This window comes from Wyeomyia smithii, chromosome 1, assembly GCF_029784165.1.
Source record: "Wyeomyia smithii strain HCP4-BCI-WySm-NY-G18 chromosome 1, ASM2978416v1, whole genome shotgun sequence".
Taxonomy (NCBI): Eukaryota; Metazoa; Arthropoda; class Insecta; order Diptera; family Culicidae; genus Wyeomyia; species Wyeomyia smithii.
Genome location: NC_073694.1, coordinates 114,013,941 through 114,038,721, shown reverse-complemented (window position 1 = coordinate 114,038,721; position 24,781 = coordinate 114,013,941). Strand labels below are relative to the sequence as shown.

Below are 24,781 nucleotides of genomic sequence, written 5' to 3'. Positions count from 1 at the left end.
GTGTTGTAAACCAGTACTCGATTCTGGAAGTAGTTTTCCAGAATTTTGTACAGCGACACCGGTAAATGGATGCTCCTGAGCGCGAGCGCTATGGAGTCCCAACTGGCGCTATTGAACGCATTCTTCACGTCAAGCGTGACGATTGCGCAATAGCGTATTCCCCTTCTCTTGCGCTGGAGTGCTATTTCCGCCGTCTTAGTGACGGAGGCGATGGCAGCCAGCCTGGACCTGCCCTTCCGGAAGCCAAACTGGTTGCTTGCCAGACCGTTAACACCCTCTGTGTACCTCACCAGTCTGTTGAGGATAATCCTCTCAAGTACCTTGCCCGTTGTGTCTAGCAGGCAGATAGGCCTATATGCCGATGGGTCACCTGGGGGAATACCAGTCTTCGGCAGTAGGACCAATTTCTGCCACTTCCACCTATCCGGAAAGAGGCAGTCATCCAGGCACCTCTGCCTGACTACTCAAAACAGCCCGGGGGCCTGATTGTTCGCGCACGCTGCATCCTTCGTCTCGCACGGAGGCACGCACTGCGAAGGTCCGCTATCTCGTCAGTCCACCAGTAGACCGGTGGCTTCCCATTCCTAGGTTGGCGAGTCCTAGGCATGGTGGCGTCGCACGCCCGAGATAGCATAGCAACTAGTTGGTCAGGCGTCGGGCGGAGCCGACTGCCCCCCTCGCGCTCTCGTTTAATTGCCTCTTCAAATACCTCGGCATCAAAATGCGATGTCTTCCACCCGCGGGCGAACGGAGTGTTGGCCCTACTCGTCGCTTGCCGCCTCTCGTTGTTGTCTACACTATAACAGACCGCCTGGTGGTCGCTATTAGTGTAGCCATCGTCTACCCTCCAGTTCTTGATCAGTCCTGGGCTGGAGAACGTCACGTCGATGATCGACTCCGCGCCATTTCTGCTAAATGTGCTTTTGTTCCCAACGTTGGCCAGATCTATGTTGAGCTTTACCAACACACTCAACAGCCCAAGCGTTTCGCCCGCCATCACCAACGGCGTTAGGCCCGTTAGCTCCATGGATAGGAGATCGACCATCAGGGTGAACCTTTCGGTAGACCAACGTGGCGGAGCATAGCAACTGCAGTAGAACACTCCGTTCACATTAGCAACTACGTACCCTTCTTCTGAGGTTGAGATAACCTCCTGAACCGGGAACTTGCCCGTCGTACATATTGCCGCCATACTGGACTTATCCGCAACCCAGTTACGGTTTCCGGGAGGGATGCGGTAGGGGTCCGATATGATGGCGATGTCCGACAACGACTCAGTTGTGTCACCCTTACGCCCGTGGTTTCGCAGCCGGCTTACCGGCTGGGCACCTGGGGCCTCCCATAAAGTGTTTGGCGTCCCGTTTCCCGGAACATACCATACACTTGGGAGACTCTCCACAGTCCTTCGCTTTATGGCCTGCACCTCCACATCGCCTGCACAACTGGCTCCTATCGGGCCCCTTGCAGGTCCAGGACTTATGTCCACCCTCAAAGCACCGGAAGCAAATGTCTGGTTGCTGTAGTATGCCTAGAGGACATACAGACCAGCCGACCTTCAACTTGCCCTCTTTCAGGGCCAGGTTAGCATCCGCCGACGGTAGTCGGAAGATAGCTATCTGGGTCCCCGCCGGACCTTTGCGGAGGCGCATTGACTCCTTAGCCACCTCCATCCCGCACTTCGCTTTGAGGGCTTGTGCAATGTCGCACCCCTCGGTGATTTCGTCCAGGTTTTTAAGCTAGAGAGTCACCTCTGAGGTGAGTGCCCGCACTTGCACCTCCTTACCTAGGACCTTTTCAGCTACCGTTTTATAGGTAGCCCCCTTGTTCTTGGCGTCCTTCCGGAGCTCAAGTATCATCTCGCCAGTGCGAGATCGGCGGATACTCCGCACATCCGCCCCCACATCCTTGAGCGTCAGGGTGGGAGCAGTAGAGTCGCACGTCATTTGCGAACATCTGAACGCTACAATGTCTTAGTATTTCGGATAGGTCATCGATATACAGTGTTGGACAAAAGTTAAGCAACTAGTTTGAGATATGCAAACCAGTCTCAAAAAATATAGATTTAAGCAACAATCATTGCTTTCGGGTTTGGAGAATGAAAAGCTTTTTTTATTACATCATTTCAGAGAGGTTACAGGTTTTTATTTTTGAATAATATTATCTAAGTACAGAAAAAGTTAAAATACGATGATTTTTGAAGCGACAAAAGTTGAGCAACTGAAAGATATCAATTAATTATAGCTGATTTTCCTAATATTTGCATATCCTTTATTCTTCAGTACAGCTGCGCATCGTCGAGGCATAGACTCAATCAATTTGTCGATTGTTTCCTTCGGAATTTCTTAGAGAGTGCGTGGTACAATTCTGTTATGTTTCGGTATGAAACTCCCGTTCTGACACGACGGTTTACAATTTCCCACAAATTTTCAATTGGGTTTAGATCAGGCGAGTTCGATGGCCACGGCAACACTTCGATTTTACGTTCTTGGAACCATTTTTTCACAATTTTACAGGTATGCTTCGGGTCATTATCCTGTTGGAACCTCCAAATCAGCGGCATTTCGTCTTCAGCGTGGGGTAGCATTTACAGTTTCCACGATGTCTCTATACATTACGCCATTCACTATCCCGTCAATGCGATGCAGGGGCCCCATACCTTGTCCAGAGAAACATCCCCAAGCTTCCTCCACCATGCTTAACAGTCTTCCTATAATACCGAGGATTCAGTCTGTCACCAAGCGGTCGTCTAACTCACTTCATACCATCAGAATCAAACAGATTGAATTTGGACTCATCGCTGAACAATACTGTATTCCATTTGGAAGCAGTCCAGTTCAAATACTTTTTAGCAAATAGAATCCTTGCCTTTCTCTGTTTGTTGTTGATGAATGGCTTTTTTGCAGGTCTACAACTGAATAAGCCAGCTTCTCGCAATCGTCGCTGAACGGTTCGTGAGCTTATATCCAAGCCTAAATTGTTCCTTCTTTCTGATCCTGATGCAAAACAGTCGTTTTCAGAGCAATGTTTAATGACGCGGTCCATCCGTGGAGTAGTTTTCCTCGGGCGACCTGGACGGGCAGCCGTTTCAACCGTTTCTCTTTCCTTATATCGCTTCAGCATGCGGGATACCAGTGACTTGTGAATACCAAATAGTTCACTTATTTCTTTTTGGGTACGTCCTTGTTGGATTAATTTAACTATTCTTCGTTTCAAATCGTTACTGTATACATTACGCGACATTTCTATTAATCATCTTGCTCAATACTTTAACAAACAATAAAAACACCTATATCCAACAATATTTGATCAAAATTTCAAGTTCGAAAGTTAGAAAATATAAAATAGCGATAATTGTCCACGTGGTAACCTGTATCGACCACTTTGTTTACCAAATTTGCCAGTTGTTTAATTTATGTCGCAGGAGCTTAAGCACTCATTTACATTTTTGAGCAGTGTTGGCAAGAAACTTTTCACAACGTGATTCTACAAAATGGTGTGTGATTGCTTGTTGTTATAGCTCTCATATGGATGGAATAAATACTTGCAAAAGTGATAATACTTCAAGCAATAATAACAGTTATCTGTTGTACCGCCTGGTTGCTTAACTTATGTCCGACACTGTATGTAGAGAATAGCAAGGGCCCAAGTACTGAGCCTTGCGGGACACCAGAGGTGACGTAGACTTCTGCTGATGATACATCTTCACAATATATCACTTGAGTTTTACCAGTCAAATACGACTTCATGAGACTGACAGCAGATGACGAGAAGCAGAAGCGTACACGAAGCTTATGCAAGAGACGTCGATGAGATATCGTGTCAAACGCCTTGCTGAAATCAATCAACAGTAGAGCCACCTTATCTTTTTTGTCACCCAGTACAGCATTATTGTCATAGACACGAATCAACGCAGTTTTTCACTGTGACCGCGTCGAAAACCTTCTTGGTTCTCGTTTAGTAGACTCATCGTAAGAGAAAGCTACTGATTTGTTTCTTCAACACTTTTTCCAAAACCTTAGACAAGACACTGAGCAAACTGATCGGTCGAAGGTTCTCTATAGAGTTTAAACATTTCTTCTTTCGCAAAGGAATTATTTTCGCGCACTTCCAGACCTCCGGAAAAGTCGATGCCACAATAATCTTGTTGAAGAGTTGCACAATATAATCGATAATGAGCGGGAAAATTATCTTTAGAAATCTAGTGGGGATCTTGTCAGGACCAATTGCATTTGACTTGAGTTCAGTGAACGCATTAATCGCCTCATACGCATCAATTTGCCGAGAAAAGGAACTACCAACATGCTGTCTCCCATGGTTTTCGTAACTATTGACGTTGTTGTCGATAGTGAAGTGACTAGCAAAATGTTGATTTATTAAATTTTGATCGAAGGGGCATTCTTCTAGATCCTTAGGTTTACCAACTCCCAGACCTCACCATCTTCCATAAATTCGTAGTTGAGCCAATAACCCTTAAGATTTCTCTCGATGTGCTCCGGCTTGAGACGTCGAGCAAGAGTATTTGTCCTGTTTCTCAGTTGCAAATAAACTTGTTTCTTCTGATCCTTGTTTTCTATGGTAGCGTTCCTCCAGTCCCTGAACGCCATGTCTCTCTCTATGATAGCTTTGCGTATATCGCTATTGCACCAGGTGTAAAGGAATACATGAGTCGTGAACAGCCATAATTTTATCATTGAAATATTCAGTGAGTTCATTAACGTCATCAATATCGCGGAAAACATTCCAAGGAACACTATTGAAACTATCTCGCAGTGAAATTGGATCGAAATTGACGTAATCGCGGTAAGTATTAGCATGAAATTAGAAAAGAAAGGTAGCCAATTAACTTTGCACGAGGGTTGATGCATCGTTGTCCGTAGGATTATAGATCGCGGTTACCAACACAATAGTGCCACTGATGTTGAGCTCCACAGCCAGACATTCCGTTTTGCACGTTGTCGAGGCGGTCACGGTCGTTGAGTAGACAGTTTTGAAAAAGATTCTTTCACGAATATAGATGGCAATTCCACCACCTCTTCTGTACGCCCGATCGTTACGTACAAGACGGTAGCCAGGAACACTAATGGCACCATCAGGAATGGAACCATTGAGCCATGTTTCCGGGAAGCAAGCCACGGATATCTTGGAGTCATACAACATTAGTTTGATCTCTTCGAACTTACAGAACCGTCTAGCACAGAGAGTTTGAACGTTGGCATGGCAAATGTTGAACTTGTTGGCTGTGAGTATAGTGTTCATAACAACTTTGGGGATAGTGTGTTGTGAGAGTGTGTGATTACTGTAGGATGACATCAGGTAACGTGAGGGAAACAGTGTACACGAATTGGCTGCATACTAATAATGGTCTCCATATTTTACATAGATATTCAAATACAAATAAATTTCTTTAGTACAAACAAAATACATTCTTATACCACAAAAGATCAATATAATGGTCGCAGTGGTCCAAATCTTTCAAAAAAAAAATACATTCTTCACTCAAACAAACAATAACAAATATACATGAAAAATTAGTTCATTCAAATTTTCATTAATTGGTCGGTTGATGTAATTGACATGTATGAACTATCAGCATTCTTTTTCACTTGAACAATTCCTAATTTGTGTCGAAACAGCAAACAGCTTATTTTCCCGGCGCAACTTCAAAGCGGCTCGCTTCATGGTCCTAGCATTCACAGTCGAATTTTCATTTATATAGATGCGACGATTTGATCTAATTCCGATATGCCGCAGCTTCAAGTTGCGCCTAGCCAAGTACTTTGAAAAAAATTCGTCTCTCAGGCATGCCACCGAGAATTGCAAAGGTTGCCTGAACGTAAACGTTTACAGTGGATATGGAACACTTCATCGTTTTCGAAGCCAACTACTTCCGCAATACGATGAAGGTAATAACGCAGATCTTCGTTGGTGATGAACGGTATACCTGCTACAATCAGTTCTGCTCTGTTCCCCAAACGTTGGACGCTTTCGGTAGCATGATCAACCCGAGTGTTGAGTAACTTGTTCTCATTATCACAGGACGTTTGCAACGCGTTGAGGTTATGCTCCACCGCCACAATTTGCATCTGAAGATCCACTTTGATATCATCTAGTTTTGAGTTTAATTCTGCTTTTGTGTCAGCTATAAGCTGATTCGTTTCGTCGAATCGTTTGGAAAGCATTGCAACTGCGCTTTCCAAAGTGTATCCAGTAGTAGCTGCCGGACTGGCAGAGAGCTTCTGCTGACTTCTAGGTGTCATTGTTGTTTACGAACGGTGATCAGCTGAAGATAGAAAGATAATCCCACAATATACCACGATATAACAATAGAACAGTTGATTTGTATTGGAAGCTGCTTTGGCGTTCTTAAAACACTCGCTGGCCCGAATATTTCAATTAACAGAGCACTGTCACAGAAGCTGATATTTGAAGGGATAACACTATTTCAATGGTCACATGCCATCGGAATATATGATCAACGCAAATTGAACACTCGGTAGAGACGTAGTATTCTGATAATACTGTTTGTTATCAGCAAACTATTCGCGCACGCAATATTCTACAGGCATGGTTGCCAGAATGCGGGTCATTCATACAAACGATTGTTCGACACTTTTAAGCTAGGATGAAGGTAAAAGGCGCTATGGAATTAAGTTCCACTTTTTGCCTCATTGAACCACTGTGCACTGGCCCAAAGTTTTTATTTTTTATAAATATATATAGCTTCAACGTGAATTGTTTAGAGAGAACTGGGACTGCGTTGACTCAGTTAATATTAATTGTAAACTACTAGCTTGATTGTCAATAAAACTTTTGCACACTTAAGAATGGAGCTCGGTAATGCATATTACAGAGCCATTGCGGTTCAATCTCCTGAAAATTCAGCCAAAAAACAAAGAAACCCATAATTCAGCAACACTACCGATATTTCAGATATTTTGTGAGAACATTTTAGTTTGGTTAAATCGAGATTTACGAAAAAATGTAACAACTGCCGTTTTTTAACCTAGTGGTGGCACTCACAGAAATAGTTAAAAATTTATAACCTTTCATTTTTTTCAGTTTTAACTTAAGGGCAATACCTGTGTTCACGCATGTAATCATCACTACGCGATGAATGTTGATGTTTATACAGGCGATGTTCAGCGATTTTCAATTATCATGAATGACAACGTAGGCATGAATAGCAGATTACACTGGTCATTCCTGTGAATTTTGATGTCCCACTTACTTTTTTTCAGAGTCTTTTTTTGAGTTTTCTCGTTTTTTTTTAATAGGGGGGATGTTTTGTGATGAAATAATTATTTGCTAATATTTATTCAGAATTTTTTTATTGGGTGACATATCAACACTATTACATATATTTTAAGTTTTATTTCATTAAAAGATTGTGATTGCTTCCGCAGTTAAGTGAATAAAATTGTAGGAAAACCAAAATTCATAGAAATGGTAAAATAGCTATAGTCTTTCATTTCTTCCGGTTTGAGCATTTGGAATGCACTTTTTTTCATTTTGTTGACCCGTGTTATCGACATGAGGAAGGCTTGAAATCGCTATTTTGTAAAGTCTTGAAATTGAATATTCTCAGCACTGGTATTAATATGTTTAAAATCAATTTTAGAACAAACAATTAGCTTAAGAAACCAATCAAATTACTCCCTTCCGCTTACAAAATGGCTTACAAACTGTTGTACGCTAACTAGAATATTTATAATGACTAGAAACAACTGCAAAAACATACCACGGGGGTTCACTTTACACACAGGGTCTATTATACTCATACAGTCCCTATGTTTGTATTTCACCTCACACATCTCGAGTATTTCGTCTCAATGCACAGGAGCTGCATAAGTTGTAGGAATTGGTTCCGTTTCCTAATAAAAATGTTATAATTATATTTTTCAGAGTTTATAGATGGCTGGACTTCCATTTTTCACTTGAGGACACTAAAGATGTATCAATACATTATGAAATAATTGTGCACAGCGGTAATCAGCTTATTTTTTTGATACTTGAACCTGCGGAGTATCCAGAACGTTCAATCAACCACATTTACATGTTAAGCGAGCAACGTAAAATTGTAAAAACCCAAGAAATGTATTTTCTTTTTAACCGGCTTCCATATTACGAAGTCTCAAGAGAGCTTCATATACTACGTTGCTTAGCTTTAGGTAACATAACCCGAAAAGTTAAAAACTTTCTTTTACCATCATACAGTTTCATTTCAGATAGGTGCTTTGTGTACAGATGGAACAATGACAGTTTATTTTTACGAGTAAGTAAGGTTGATTTGGATCCGAGAAACATTGAGTTAGTGGGATACGGCTTTAACATTACCATTGTTTCTTATAATAAAAACTTAAAATTTTATTATAATGAACCTTTGCTTAAAACTGTAACTGGCTATGTGCTAATCGACCACCAGAACAAAATTCATGATACTCAGTTTTATATAAAAACTCGCGTTTCGAGTATACAACTTTACAAAGAGCAAACAACCGGAAAACTATATATGTGTCTTTTGTATAATGGACAACACATAATGATCGCTTGCCATGAGTTAAATGTTGAAATGCGAAAAATATCGAATCTTGCATCAGGTGAGTAAAATTAGCCCTTATATTTTTGTTATATAGAAAAACAAGGGCAAGATGAGCACCTAAGCTTCACAGCTTTCTGTAACGGAAAACTGGGAGAAAAGCTACTGAAAACATTTTTACTACATAGAGTAAAAACAACACTCAACCGTCGCTACATCGGAAACATGAGAAAACAGTTTATTTTATCGTATATAACGGGTGACAAATAAAATTTTGGAGATTTTTTCTACTGCTAACAAAAAAGGTAGATGTACTTCAAGGAAAACCGATTTACTTCTCATGAGGATTCATTCATTATCAACGAAAAAAATTAATGAATATTCGAGTCGAAGCTTTTTCATGATTTCGAAACAAAAGCGTACGGCCTTCGCGTACACTTTTCGAATGCATCTGGATCCGGAAGATTTTCACTTTCAAAATGGTTTATCATTAACTATTTTCAAAAATTTTTGTGCAGTTCAGTTAAAACTGTACAATGCGCTTGCACCAGGCTTCTTGTTTCGACGCCAGTTTCAACAGAGCTGTGCATCAGAGATGGTCGGGTTTGATGTTTTTCAAACCCGTACCCGACCCGATCCCGATTTTTTTTTCGGTCGAAACCCGAAACTTTTTTTTTCGTTCAAACCCGAACCCGAAAATTTTAATTCTTCCAAACCCGAACCCGACCCGAACCCGAAATTGTGAAATACGAATCCGAGATTTCATAGATTTTATAGTCGGGTTTCGGGTTTTTCATACCCAAACCCGACCTGAACCCGACATTTTCAAACCCGAACTCGACCCGAACCCGGAAATATTTTTTTTTTATCAAAACCCGAACCCGACCCGTACCCGACACTTTCAAAAATTTTCAAACCCGAACCCGATCCGAACCCGTCGGGTGCGGGTCGGGCTCGGGTTTAGGGTTTGAAAACCCGTAACCCGACCATTTCTACTGTGCATGCATAAACGAAACAAAATAGTTGAAGAGGTTGTTTATAAGACACGACCGCAGAGTAAACGTAGAATACGACAGCCTGTCTTATGTCAATGTATTTCTTGGAATAGGTTTGGGAATACACTCAATTGAGGTTAATTAATTCAATGGTCTCATTGCTCCAGATGACGTTTACCTCTGTAGCCGGCACCGCGGTTTCACTTGCTGCCGTTTCCAAAACAAGAATGAAATTGAATTGTTTTGAGGCTGCATTTGTATCAAGTTGCACTAAGATATCTTAATTCAGACAGTGGCTACGAAGAGGCTATAGACAATGGCAAATAGTGCATTCCCCATTTATAGTATAACAGTTCAAATAACAATTTTCTGCATTTCATTCTTGCATCTACGATAGCGTAGATAATTTTACAACTGATTGCTGCAATTAGTAAGACTTGCGCGAAAAATTATGTGATTCAGGTTCACTAGCTCAAAAATTCTTCAGATAAACTTTGAGGTTAATTGTGTTTGTCACGCTATATAGCAGGCCACGCACTCTAGCCACACGCTATATAGAAAGCCACACACGCTATGTAGCAAGCCACGCACGCTATTTAGCAAGCCACACATGCTATACACATGCACAAACGCGCTACAGACAGGCAAACACGCTATAAACATACATGTACGCTATATAGCAAGCCACACAAACTATAGACATGCACAGACACGCTAGACATGCACACGCTATATAGCAAACCACGCACGCTATATCAGAATCAGAAGAGCATCAGAAGAGCATAACAGAAAAATTTCAACATTCTATCAACAGGCGATACAAATAACATATTTTGATACGATTTTGTATTTTCCCGTATACTTATGATAAATAAATAGAATCAGAATGAGTTATCATAACAAATCGTGAAATGAAGTTGTTCTGGAAAAAGTCTAACGAAATTTTTGTCTCTATCAAAACTTGCTGTTTCTAACAACGGTTGTTATTATACTGTTCTATATGCTATCATATATTGTTAGAAAGCTGATATGTTAGTTACAAAGTTTGATACTAGTAGAATCATTCTTTTATAATTTCTGTTATTTTAACACCTAATGGAATCAAATTGAAAACACAACCTGATATGTTTTTCTCGTAACAAACTAACAGCTTCTGTTACATTTTAGTATTGTCTTCCTGATCGGGTACACGCCATAAACATACACACACGCTATACAAGCTATATAGCAAGCCACGCACGCTAGCCACACACCTTATATAGCTAGAGACACACGCTACAGATATTCACACACGTTATGTGCACACACCCTATATATATACATACGCTGGATGATGGTGGCTTCTCAAACCACCTGGCGGTTTGAGTCTCTTTCAGTTTCGAGGTTGTATTCACCCAACGATATCTGAATTGGATTACCGCTGCACTATGGTCGGAATCGTGAAATTTCACGACAAAAATCTGTAAGTCGGAAACCATAGATGCTAGAGATTTCTTGTCTTCTAGAAAGTTACTCTACTAAGAGGAATCTATCTTTTAGTATGACTGGTTACTAGGGTGGTCCTAGTACTCAAAATAAAAATTGTAACTTTTTTTTCTTATGCCATAGAGCAATATAGTCTTCCACAAAATTGTAGTTAATTTGATTTCATGAAACTTTTTTAACAAAATTATTGCTATATCTCGTTTTTTCACTGTTCTAGGGCAATTTTTACAAATTCATTCGGGGTGAGTCTAAAAAACGCTATTATTGCTCTAGTTTTTTCAGCTTTATTCGGATTTGAAAGCGGTGTTCGAGTGACTTTTAGGGCGTAAAAAATGATTATTAAACACTGCTGAAGAGTGCTATACAATGCTATCAACATGAAAAAACATGAATTTTACACGTTGTTACAAAATAACGCCATATTTGAGTATATTTTATGCATTTATTTGGCTTTCACAACAATATGATGCATAAACAACATTTCAAAACAACTATAATTTTTCAACAAGCGTTAGAAACTATTTATTGACAAAAAAATAGGCGCTTTTTCATGCCCCAAAAGTCACTCGAACGAATTTTCCAAATAAAAATCGAGCCGGAATAACTAGATACTTTTGAATGGTAGATTAGCAAATTTTTGTGTGAAAACTCCAAGTTTTTAAATGCATTTTAACCCTAAAGGGAACAATAGTTGACTAATTCTACAAAATGGATTTTGAAGGTGAAACTATGAACTTTCATCCTAAACGTGTTGTTGTTGCATATATGTGCAAACAAGGGAGTAGGGTGCCTCCAAAAAGTGTCATTTTAGAACGAAAAAATACCTGTAACTTTTTTGTCTGAGAAGTTAGCAATTATCTATTAGTGTCAAAATATGCAGTTTTTTACGCCCTAAAAGTCACTCGAACACCGCTTTCAAATCCAAATAAAAAACTAGAGCAATAGTAATGTTCTTTTGAGACCCACTCCGGATGAATTTTGGAAAAATTGCCCTGAAACAGTGAAAAAACGAGGTAGAGCAATAATCTTTTTAACGAAGTTTCGTGAAATTAAATTAGCTACAATTTTGTGGGAGACAATATTGCTCTATGTCATAAGATAAAAAAGTTACAATTTCTATTTTGAGTACTAGGACCACCCTAGTAACCAGTCATACCAAGAGATAGATTCCTCTTAGTAGAGTAACTTTCTAGAAGACAAGAAATCTCTAGTATCTATGGTTTCCGACTTACAGATTTTTGTCGTGAAGTTTCACGATTCCGACCATAGTGCGCTGGTGGGGTCCAACTCAGATCGAAGGGAAGCCGAACTGAAAGAGGTAGGAAGTGCAGCTAACCACTACCACCGCCGCGGTTGCCCGCTGCTGATCCACTCCGCCTACTGCCATCGGTATTGATGTCCGCTGCTGCGTCCTGCTGCTAGTAAACTGTTTTGCTTGAGGAGAAACAGTCTCTTATATAGCCCAAAAAGTGCATTCCCGGCTAACTAGGTACTCCATTCTGTCGTCCTTTTTAGGGAAAGGCAGCAAGCGAGCGATCAAAAGTCGACATTTGCGTTTCGACAATGTTCAACAATTTTCAATATTGCAATAGTTTGAACAATCAGATTACAATTTTCTGCATTTGGACGGGTGCTTAAATGATTTTCCAATCGATTGCTGCAAAAATGACAGAAATCGATTGGAAACTGACTGGGTTTAAAACGATTGAAATTGGACAATTTTTGTGATGCCCTCGATGTTTTCGGTTTTGAAATTGGTCCCTGTGTTGAAATTGGGTCCCTGTAATTGTTGCCGTAAGACGTATTCTACGTCAAAATACTGGCATAAAGAGGAGAAATAGAGCTTATATATACAGACTCTACTACTGCTGGATTCAAACCACTGTTGCGTCTAGTCTCAAGTTATGCTGGCTTGAATATCGGTCTAACGTTTATCGTGAAATTCCATGTACGGTAGCCGTAGCCGATTCACCGATATTTGATGCGAAATAACCGCATCTAAAGTAGCGGCCAGTGATGACTGTGACCACTTTTTGCGCCCTGACAACCGTCTACAATTACGTACCATTTCACTATGTGCTGCTGCTAGCAAAAAAACTGTTTGGATAACACTTCCTGATTTCTTTAGGTTATGTTTGCATACAAAGGTATAACGATTTTGCCTCTACGAACTGTGCCCAATCCTACTCCATAAGAAACACTTACGAAAAAAACTTGTTTGTAGAATGATGTTTCATTGAAAACACTGCACTATTCATTACAACTGTTAAAATATCATTAACGATTATCGAAAAGAAATTTCTGAACTTGAGAAGTAATAAATGATTCAACTTTGATTTTCAGCGCTTGTGAATTATAATATTATATGCGAAATATGCATGAATGGTATAATGAGATTTCGGATCGCCAGGAGAAGAAAAACGAACTATCTCTAATTTAGGTTAATAGTTAAAGAAAACACGTTGTATTCCAGTTTAGGTACACGTTTCGATTGAAAAAGAAAAAGAAAATACCAGAGAGGTGACGTTTGTACTCTACGCAGTGTCGTACATCAGAAGAAGCAAACCGAGCAGTGGTTGCCATCTCAACACCCCCGCTCAACCACAGCAAGGTCCAATTCCTAGCGCTGATCGTTGCTTCTTGAACGCAGCCGATGATAGACCCTTCGTCATTATGTCCGCCTGCTGGTTGGACGAGCAAACGAACTCCAACGCAATAACTTTTTGCTGGATCAACTCTCTCAAAAAGCAATATTTAGTATCCACATGTTTTAGACGTCCATGATATCTTGTATCCTCAGCTATTCTGATTGTAGACTGATTATCTTCTGAGATTGTGATTGGCCCTTCAGGTTGATGTCCAAGATCTAAAACAACCCGTTTCATCCACAACGTGTGGCACGCAGCTGTCACCAACGCCGCAAGCTCCGCTCCAGTGGATGACAAGGACACCGTATGCTGTTTTTTGCTGTCCAGCTGACTGTGCACCCATAAACTTTAAAAACACCACCCGTAACTGATCGCCGGTCGACGACATCATTTGCCCAGTCAGAATCCGAGTATACGTGCAACAACTGAACTTTCGGCTCCATTTTGTATACTATTCCGAAATCTAGCGTTCCCTTTACATACCGAAGAACTCGTTTCAGATGTACCCAATGTTCTTCATTCGGGCATGCCTGAAACTGACTATAGTAGTTCATTGCTGCAGACAAATCAGGCCTAACAGTGAGCGAAGCGTAAATTAAACAGCCCACCAGCTCTCGGTAGGGTTTCTTCGTTCTCCGCTCCTCAACTCCCTTTTTTAATCTTAATCGACTCTCCATAGGGGTGGAAATGGCCTTGCATTCCATCATCTCGAACCGTCTGAGTAAGCTCTCAAGATATCCTCTTTGATTGATTATCATTACGCCAGCTTCGATATCCCGCTTGATGCTCATCCCAAGGAACTGTTCTACTTCCCCGGCATCTGTCATGTCAAACTCTTCACTAAATTTTCGTTTATACATGTTAACAACCTGTAATCACGCTCCAGCAATCAAGATGTCATCTACATAGACTATCACGATGATTCGGTGCTCTCCTTCACCGCTAATATACAGACACTGATCATTGACGCTTTGTTTCAATCTCAGCTTCTCAGTAAACTCATGGAACCTCTGATTCCATGCACGGGACGCTTGCTTTAGCCCGTAAATCGAACGATTCAAACGGCAGACTAAGTTTTTCCCGTGCTCGAAACCATCCGGCTGAGTCATGTAGATTTCTTCACTGAGCATTCCGTTTAAAAATGCAGTACGAACATCCATTTGATGAACTGTAAATGTAAATGTAAATGATCACGATTAGCCAATGCCAAAACTATGCGAAGGGTATCTAACTTCGCCACCGGAGAATAAGTATCAGTATAATCAAAACCTTGTCTCTGGCTAAAGCCTCTTGCTACTAGCCTCGCCTTATATCGATCAGGAACCTCGCCATCACCGTGTTTAATGCGAAATACCCATTTGCAGGACACAGCCTTCCTACCTGGAGGAAGCTTCGTTAAAGTCCATGTATTATTTCGCCGTAATGAATCCATTTCATCCTCAATGGCAATTTTCCATTTGTCCCAATCATCACGCCGTTTCAACGCATCAATGGAACCCGGAATGTTGTCGACATAACTCATTGCGTTTAATGCAAATCCAGCGTATTCAATCTCGAAATCTTTATACCAGGCCGGTGGAACACGATCTCGCTGCGGTCTCACTCTTATTCCTTCTTCCTCGGGCGCATTGGTCTCCCCGGGAGATTCTCCCGTTTCGTTAGAATGAGTACTTTCGTAATCGTCGTCTGCAGACGATGACGTATCACTCACATAATCAGGTTCTTCCTCACATACCGGAACAGGAATAGATAAAATTTTGATATAATCATCCACATTAACGAGTTTTGATTGCTCTTCTTCTTGCATTTCTGTTTCTAAGAAAAACACATCTCGAGCGATTACGATACGACGTATTGTTGGATTCCAGATTCTATAGCCGCTTGGAGAATAACCAGTTAAAATTCCTCGCCACGATTTAGAGTCCATCTTCCTTCTTAGTTGCGACGGTACGTGCACAAAAGCGGGACATCCAAACACTATTAATTTTGAAACATCTGGTTTCTTAGATTCCCACAATTCATAAGGTGTCTTTGGCACAGCATTGGTCGGGCTCCTGTTCAACAAAAAGGCAGCCGTCTGTACGGCCTGACTCTATTGTCCTATTTGGCCTATATAAGAGCCTGTTTCACCCGAACCCGCTCATTATAATTCTAGACTGCAACAACAGCAGTCCTCCCTTAGCAGTAGCAGTGAATACAGCAGCAGTAACAGTGCAGCGGGCAACGGCCACAGCTGTGGTATGGCAACGGACACCGGAGCGCGTCTCAGCATCGATAGCAGCAGGACCAGGTGATGCAGGGCAGCGGATACCAATGACAACGGAAGCGTCCACTACTGTGGCAACGGGGATAGCGCAGCGGTTGACGTTGGCCTCAGCGTCTATATAAGCAGGGCCAGCTGTTGCAGTGTGGCATTTTGGTGAAATGCTGTCTCTGAGCGATAGCAGGCACACTAGCAAATGCATCCAATGCAAAGAACGTTCTGGAAAACTTTTCAGTGTTTATTTCCCCCAAGGAATATTTTATTCGCATTGCCAGTGATAACGAAAAGATGTGATCGGCATCTTATCAAACATTGAATTAAACAACACATTGTCCTTTTCAGGATGAAATAAAAACCTAATTGAAGAGTTAATATTATCTCTTGAATCATTTTACACTTTCAGAAAATTTGGAACAGATACATATTTGGCTTCATCTCCGTGTCTCAGAACGTTCTGAATCATCTTTTCTTTTAGTCATGAGCACAATATCCGAAAAGCTTTCACTATCAGCATGAAAATTAATTTTTCGCATAATCAAAATTAAAAAATTATCAAGTTCAAATCATGACAAGCAACTATATTATTAAGAATGGTTCATCCTTGTTGAAGCGCGAAATTTGACCGATCTGATTAGTCGTTAATATGATTGCTTCTCAAGCACGGTCGACAGTATCATACCCCTTGCCATTTTAAATTTGCTATTTGCTAAAGTTGACTCATTTTGACAACACATGAGCCGTCTAGTTTTGAGTGTTAAATCAGCTTTTCACTGTTTATTTTATCACAAGGAATACTTTATTCGCATTGTCAGTGATAACGCCAAGATGTGATCGGTATCTTATCCGATATTGAATTGAACAACAGATTAAAAAATGACTGACACGCAAGCAGCCGGGTTTTCTTGTGAAAGTATTCTACTTCATCCTTGCGGTCGTGGCTTTGCACACAACCCTCCTGTGATTTTTTATTTGTATCTTATCAGATTACCCATCCTCCTTTCACTTTGGGACTGATGTACCTTGTGCTGGAGACACAAAAACTCGAAACCAGATTGGATACAGTGCTGTACCTGTTTCGAGATCACGATAATTCGGTGCAATGTAAAATGCAGTGTAATACATGTGCGAAAATTTAGACACTAGTAATTAGAAATTAGTTGAGATTTATCTTAGAATAGTTATAGTTAATAATTACTTAGTAATACAAACAAACTCAAGCCCCCAACCCAACAACCCCCAACCAGAAAATTGTAAAACCATATTAACCCCAGTAAATCGGGTGTAGCGATGACTCCCTCTAACAAGTTTGTTTTTACCCTGTAAAAATATAATGTATTGTAAACACTGCTCCGTCGAGCTAACGCAAATGAGCTAGAAAATAAACAACTTTAAAACTTAACTTAGTCTTGCTAACCTGTAAATCAAAATAATTATGAACCAATCGAGGAACCCTGTTGTAACTATGGGGGATAATCTGAAACGATGTATTTCACCTAATGTAGTCTCCGAGGTCACTTGTGCTTTTTAATGTGTGTCTTACCGTCGTTCTCTTCTATTGTCAATAGCTCCTGATTGGCTTATACTTAGTTGAATTTATCGCTCCCTTTGTTTAAAATTTCAATTATTGTAAATTCATAAATTTTTCTGCGTTGAACGATATATTATGTGTTCATTCGACAGCTATTGAATTCGAATATTGCATGTCTCGGTAAAAAATTATATTCTCCCGTTTAAATTCTAACGTACCCTGATCCTGTTTGAAAATTATGTGCGATATTATTTAAACTTTAATTTTTCTTACTATGTGCTTCTGGAGGGAATTACACCCGCTTAAAAAAAAACCTTTGTTCAGCTCTTGCAATATGCTGCACAGTGAAAAAAAATTACATCTGTTTTAATGCACCTAAATGGAGCATTGGAAACCATGTATTATTATATTCACATGAATATTTTGTTAATTTGCATGCATATTTATATTCAAAGTTTTAAGTTTACATCACTTAACGCGATTTTTTCCCGGTATGAAATTGTATATGTTCTTCACTTTATTGGCTAGAAACCGTTATGTGCTTTCATTTGTATTAGTTATAAATTTCACTTTTTTGTACTGTGTGGGTGTCAGTTAAAATTTCCACAACGTAACTTTGGCACCTCCTTAACACGATAAATTTTTCCTTCTTAAAATAAAAAGGTCACTTCCAGCGTCCGGATGGGTTTTGTCTTCTTCACTGCTAGGATTAGATTAATAATGATAGGCTATTTTTTTCTCTTCTTCTTTTTTTTTTAAATTGCACAAGTTTAAACTGCCTTTAAAAGTGTCTTCCCAGACTTCCTGAAATCTCGCTCGCACAAAGAAGAGACAGTGTGCTTTGCGCTGCAAGTCTCGTTTCTCATTCAGTCGCTTCGTGCTGTGTGCAGCGTGCGAGCGAGAAAACTTACCATTCGTACGAGCCATGTCTCGTCACATGGGAATTTTTTTGCGACGTACACGAAGATACCTCGTCTCTCAACTTAACGAGTGCGGTGCATGGGCGACGCGTACTTGAGACAGCTTGCGTGCAAAATCTCGTGAGCTCGTCTCGCGAGCTTGCCTCGCATGTTGCTTTGCGCTAATGGTGCGAGAAGGAAATTTATTTTGCGCAGAAGGATACAGGCAGGGGATTTCATGTTTTTTTTTATTTACGATGTTATAGCAGCATGCATCAAAACACCGTTAGAATTATCAATAATAAAACCTAGGTGACTTATTTATCAATTCAAAATTCTATTATTAATTCATCCAACTTTTGTTAACATGAATTAAGAATGTTTTGTTACTATACTTATTATGCTAACGGTACGAAAATGAGTAATATTTTTCTTTTCACCGGATGCAGAGTATTACGTTGGTTAATAGAAGTGTTTCTTTCGTCGGTTTAGATGTCATTGACTATCTTATGATAGAACTCTGTTTTGTAGTTCTAAGGATAAAAAATGGGGTTTGAAATTACAACATAAGTTTTTCGGGAGTTAAAAATAGTAAAACCAATGTTTATATTTTCTAGTACATGTTGATGTTGGATAGAATTTTCGAATTGAGTACACTAAAGTCGCTTTTTATGCGGGGGATACATGCCGCGTAAAAAACCGCGTAAATTCCGGAATTCGCGTAAAAAAACCGCGTAAATTCTGCAATCCGAGTGAAGAGGAACTGAAATCCGCACGAAAAAAAATACCGCGTAAATTCCGGAATTCGCTTGAAAAAACCGCGTGAATTCCGGAATCCGCGTAAAAAAAGCCGCGTAAAAAGCGACCTTAGTGTATAGATATTGAAAATCAGGATCTGAAGGTTCGTGATAATCTGATCGTAGTAATATAGTTTTGTGAATTCTTCCGATTAATACACCTTCAGAAGGGTCTGACGGCATATATCGTATGTAGGTACGGTAGGCAGCCTATACACCAGAGAGACGCAGAGACACTACCGTTAAGGCAACTGTCAACATCAAAACGGATAACGGCAATGCAAAATTATACAGCTCGCCCGTTTTGATGTTTGCAGTTTCCTTAACGGTGAGTGCTTTGTCATTTCTCTAATATACAGGTTCACTAAGGTACAGTACGGGCGTCTCGCTTAGTTCGTAAAGCGATGAGACATCGTCTGGTGCGCCTAGTCAGCCTATACACCAGAGAGACGCCGAGACACTCACCGTTAAGGCAACTGTCAACATCAAAACGGTTAACGGCAATGCAAAATTATACAGCTCGCCCGTTTTGATGTTGACAGTTGCCTTAACGGTGAGTGTCTCGGCGTCTCTCTGGTGTATAGGCTGACTAGGTGCGCCGCAGTCCCATACCTAAAAAAAAGAAAAGAAACCTCTCGTCGCTTGAGTAAAAAGCTCGTGTACAGGAAATCTGTGTACACGAGAAAGTCTCACGAGCTGTAGCGCACGAGCTGTATCAAGTATGTACAGTACGGGCGTCTCGCTCAGTTCGTAGTGCGATGAAACATCGCCTTGCGCATCGCAATCCGAACCGAAAGAGAAGCGAAAGAGCAACCTGCAAATTGCATGTGACCTATCTCGTCTCGTCGCACATACATGGAAATTCTACGAGCGAGAGAAAGATTTATCTCGTCGCTTGAAATAAAAGCACGTGCACAGGAAGTCTGCTTCCAATGTACGATCTCAATCACTTCACAGCTGTTCAGCTGATTAATATTAAATCGCAAATTGCGGATTTTTTCTTTTTTTCATCACACCTCCGTGATGCTTTTCGAGGAGTCACGTGACACCACGACGGTCTATAACTGCAGCGATTCAACTGCTTTGCTGCCACTGTCCTTTCGATCCACTGTTTTAAATTCAATTACAGCTCGAACACAGACTGGTCACTTGTCGACACTCTCCTTCACTTACGTTATGTAAATTCTCATAACTTCGAATTTCACCTTTTTAGATCTTTTTATTGCATATAGTATCCCTCTTTTTCTTTTTTTTTGTTTGATCACTTCCACTCGTATATGCCACTCCCCTACCAAACTAAATGGCGTAGGTTCTTCTTTAGGCTGTCACCAAAGATGTAAAGGCTGTGCCTCTACCAGGACTTATTTCGGATAAATCCTGTACGCATTCTGTGCCGAACACGCATCAGTATCGGACGTGTGATCGGTGATCGCTCCGATAGAATATAAAACAAAAGACGTGTGAACAAGTGTTGGCATTGTTTGCCTGGTCGAGTGAAATAAATCCGGGTTCAAGGTCGCGCCTTTGTGCAACTGTTTCGCATCGTGACTACCAGCTGGTGCGTAAGCCGATTTGGCTGCTGGCTGAATTGTGCTACAGCAGTGGACGAGACACAAAAGAGTAAAAAGAAGAAGCCATCAGTTGACAGTGAGTTGTATCGCTGTGTGGAGTGATCTCACACCTGGCTCGCTGCTGGTGGCTGTTTGGTGCTGCTGGCTGTAACGGCTGCAACTTCGAACGATCGGACAACCAACCTTACTGGAAGGGAGAAGTAAAAAGGTACGTGCTCTTGTCGGCGCTAGTGCGCTAGACTTAGCGGGATGGATGTAGATCCCTCGCCTCCCGCGCCACCATCCCCGAACCCCTCTGACCCTGACCCTTCTGTTACCCCCTCCCCTGTTCATTCTTCAGTCCCCCCTCGCCCCAGGCTTGACCCAGACGGAGCCCAGGGCAGCTATGCTGTCTATTTTCAGCCAAAGGCGGGACCGAAATCGAAACAGTTGAACCTCTTGCAGATTTCTAAAGACCTGACGAAGGAGTACAAGGGCGTGACCGAAATTTCCAAGGTCCGGCCCAACAAGCTCCGTGTCGTGGTCAGTAACCTGAAAGAGGCCAACGATATAGCTTGCTCTGAGCTCTTCACACGCGAGTATCGCGTTTACATACCCGCACGAGACGTGGAGATCGACGGTGTCATAACCGATTCGAGTCTGTCCGTCGAGTGTATACTGGCAAGTGCCAAAGGGTGCTTTAAAAACAAAACCTGTCCCGATGTAAAGGTGCTCGACTGCAAGCAATTGCGGTCAGCATCGATCATCGGTGGCAAAACAGTATACACCCCGTCAGACTCGTTTCGAGTTACGTTCGCCGGATCAGCGCTACCAAGCCACGTCTCGATCCACCGGGTTCGTCTCCCTGTGCGATTATATGTGCCTCGCGTCATGAACTGCCTGAATTGCAGGCAGTTAGGCCACACCGCCGCCTACTGCTGCAATAAGGCACGTTGTGGCAAGTGTGGGGAGAATCATGCGGATGATTCCTGCAGTAAAAATGCTGAAAAATGCATTCACTGTGGGGAGAGTCAGCATGAGCTCTCGACATGTGCGGTGTACATGCAGCGCAGGGATAAAATAAAGAGGTCTCTCAAAGAGCGTTTGAAGCGTTCTTACGCTGAGATGCTGAAGAAGACCGTTACCACTTCTCCCATTACATCAAACCCTTATGATCTGTTGTCCTCTGATGAAACCGATTCTGACGATTCACCAGCGGGAACATCTTACGCCAATCCTGGGGAGTCTAGAAAGTGGAAAAATATTTCCTCTCCTAAACTTCCCAGAAAAGGTCCTAAGATTTCTCAAAGTGAAATGAAAGTTACAAGCAAACCAAACAGTGCTGCGGAAAAACCGAAGCAAACACCTCCTGGGCTTGCAAATTTAAGGTCCCAGAAGGAGTTCCCAGCACTACCAGGAACATCTAAAACCCCAGTTGTTCCTTTTGCACATCCAGTTGATGAAACAAACTCTGGATTAGTGAAATTTTCTGACATTGTGGACTGGATTTTTGAAACTTTCAATGTACCCGATCCAATTAAAAATTTTCTACAGCATTCCTCCCAACAGTTAGATCATTTTTGAAGCAGTTGACTGCCCAATGGCCCCTCCTTGCAGCGATTGTATCCTTCGATGCCTAATTCAACTGCGTATATGAAGGATTCTATCTCTGTCTTACAGTGGAATTGTAGAAGTATTTTACCAAAAATTGATTCGTTTAAAGTTTTGATAAATAAAAACAAATGCGATGCATTTTCCCTTTGTGAAACTTGGCTTACTTCAAATATTGATCTCAACTTTCATGATTTTAATATTATTCGCCTTGATCGAGACACCCCATATGGAGGAGTACTTTTAGGGATTAAAAAGTGCTATTCTTTCTATCGTATTAACCTCCCCTCGATTCCAGGCATCGAAGTTGTCGCATGTCAAATGACAATACAAGGTAAAGAGCTTTGTATTGCCTCAATATATATTCCTCCCAGAGCACAGGTTGGGCAACGGCTGCTCTTTGATTTAATAGAACTTCTTCCCTCGCCACGTTTGATTTTGGGAGACTTCAACTCTCATGGCGAGGCTTGGGGTTCCCTTTACAATGATAACCGCTCCTCTTTAATCTATAACCTTTGCGATGACTTCGACATGACTATTTTAAACAACGGCGAAATGACACGTATCCCGAAACCTCCAGCGCGCCCAAGCGCTTTGGATCTATCCTTATGTTCGACGTCGCTACGGTTGGATTGCACATGGAAGGTAATCCTCGATCCTCACGGTAGCGACCATCTGCCTATTCTTATTTCAATTAATAACGGGTCAACTCGCCCAGTTGCGACCAGTTGACATTCCGTATGACCTCACACGGATTGTCGATTGGAAGTTATACGAGGAAATGATTTCAAAAGCGGTCGATTCGATTCAACATCATCCACCACTTGAAGAATACAACCTCCTCGCGGGCTTGATTCTCGACGCCGCGTTGCAAGCTCAAACGAAGAAATATCCCGGCGTAACGATTAAAGAACGGCCTCCCACTCCGTGGTGGGACCAAGAGTGCTCCGATGTCTACACGCAAAGATCAGACGCGTTTTTGGCCTACCAGAAGGGAGGTATACCTGGCGACTATTTACGGTATTCGGAGCTTGATACCAAGCTTAAAAGCTTGGCTAAAGCAAAGAAACGCGGATATTGGCGTCGGTTCGTGAACGAGACGTCGAGGGAGACATCGATGAGCACTCTTTGGAACACAGCCCGAAGAATGTGGAATCGCGTAACAGTCAACGAAAGCGAGGAGTCTTCAAGTAGGTGGAAATTTGATTTTGCCAGAAAAGTATGTCCGGACTCTGTTCCTGAGCAAAATATTGTTCGTGATGCGTCTCCGGGCCACGACGCGATAGAATCACCTTTTACGATGGCAGAATTTTCAGTTGCCCTCCTGTCCTGTAACAATAACGCGCCTTGGTTAGATAGAATCAAATTCAACTTGTTGAAGAATCTACCCGGCAATGCCAAGAGGCACTTGTTGAACTTGTTCAATAAGTTCCTGGAGCAAAACATTGTACCGCAGGATTGGAGGCAAGTGAAGGTGATCGCCATCCAAAAACCAGGGAAACCAGCTTCTGATCACAACTCTTATAGGCCGATTGCAATGCTATCCTGTATCCGGAGATTGATGGAAAAAATGATACTCCGTCGTTTAGACCATTGGGTCGAATCAAATGGCCTACTATCGGATACTCAATTTGGCTTCCGCCGTGCCAAAAGGACGAATGATTGTCTTGCGCTGCTTTCAACAGATATTCAGCTGGCGTATGCTCGCAAAGAACAAATGGCGTCTGCGTTCTTGGACATTAAGGGGGCTTTTGATTCCGTTTCTATTGACATTCTTTCGGGTAAACTTCACCGACAAGGATTTTCTCCAATTTTAAACAATTTTTTGCACAATTTGTTGTCCGAAAAGCACATGCATTTTACGCACGGCGATTTGGCAACTTTTCGCATTAGCTACATGGGTCTTCCCCAGGGCTCATGTTTAAGCCCCCTTGTTTACAACTTTTATGTAAATGACATCGACGAATGTCTGGCAAATTCATGCACGATAAGACAACTTGCTGACGACAGTGTAATCTCTGTTACAGGAGCCAAAGCTGCCGATTTGCAAGGACCATTGCAAGATACCTTGGACAATTTGTCTGCTTGGGCTTTACAGCTAGGTATCGAATTCTCTCCGGAGAAGACTGAGATAGTAGTTTTTTCTAGGAAGCATGAACCTGCTCAGCTTCAAACACAATTAATGGGTAAAACGATTTCTCAGGTTTTGGTACACAAATATCTTGGTATCTGGTTCGACTCTAAAGGCACCTGGGGTTGTCACGTGAGATATCTGATGAAAAAATGTCAACAAAGAGTGAATTTTCTTCGTACAATAACCGGACAATGGTGGGGAGCCCATCCAGGAGACCGTATAAGGCTTTACCAAACAACGATATTGTCTGTTATTGAATACGGGTGTTTCTGCTTCCGCTCCGCAGCAAACACACATTTGATCAAACTGAAGCGAATACAATATCGTTGTTTGCG

General features: G+C 41.5%; 1 protein-coding gene across 5 annotated transcripts in view; it reads left to right on the top strand.

Moving 5' to 3' along the window:
* The window catches only part of LOC129733861 (uncharacterized), a 263,164-nt gene that overhangs the window by 229,374 nt on the left and 9,009 nt on the right, over nt 1–24,781 (top strand). For 4 of the 5 annotated variants that reach the window (XM_055695424.1, XM_055695423.1, XM_055695421.1 and 1 more), the window contains 2 exons: nt 7,903–8,168; nt 8,226–8,597. In XM_055695424.1, coding sequence (XP_055551399.1) covers nt 8,054–8,168; nt 8,226–8,597 — 487 coding nt within the window. In that variant the 5' untranslated portion in view covers nt 7,903–8,053. The remainder of the gene's footprint in view (nt 1–7,902; nt 8,169–8,225; nt 8,598–24,781) is intronic. The other variant, XM_055695426.1, reaches the window with a different exon arrangement.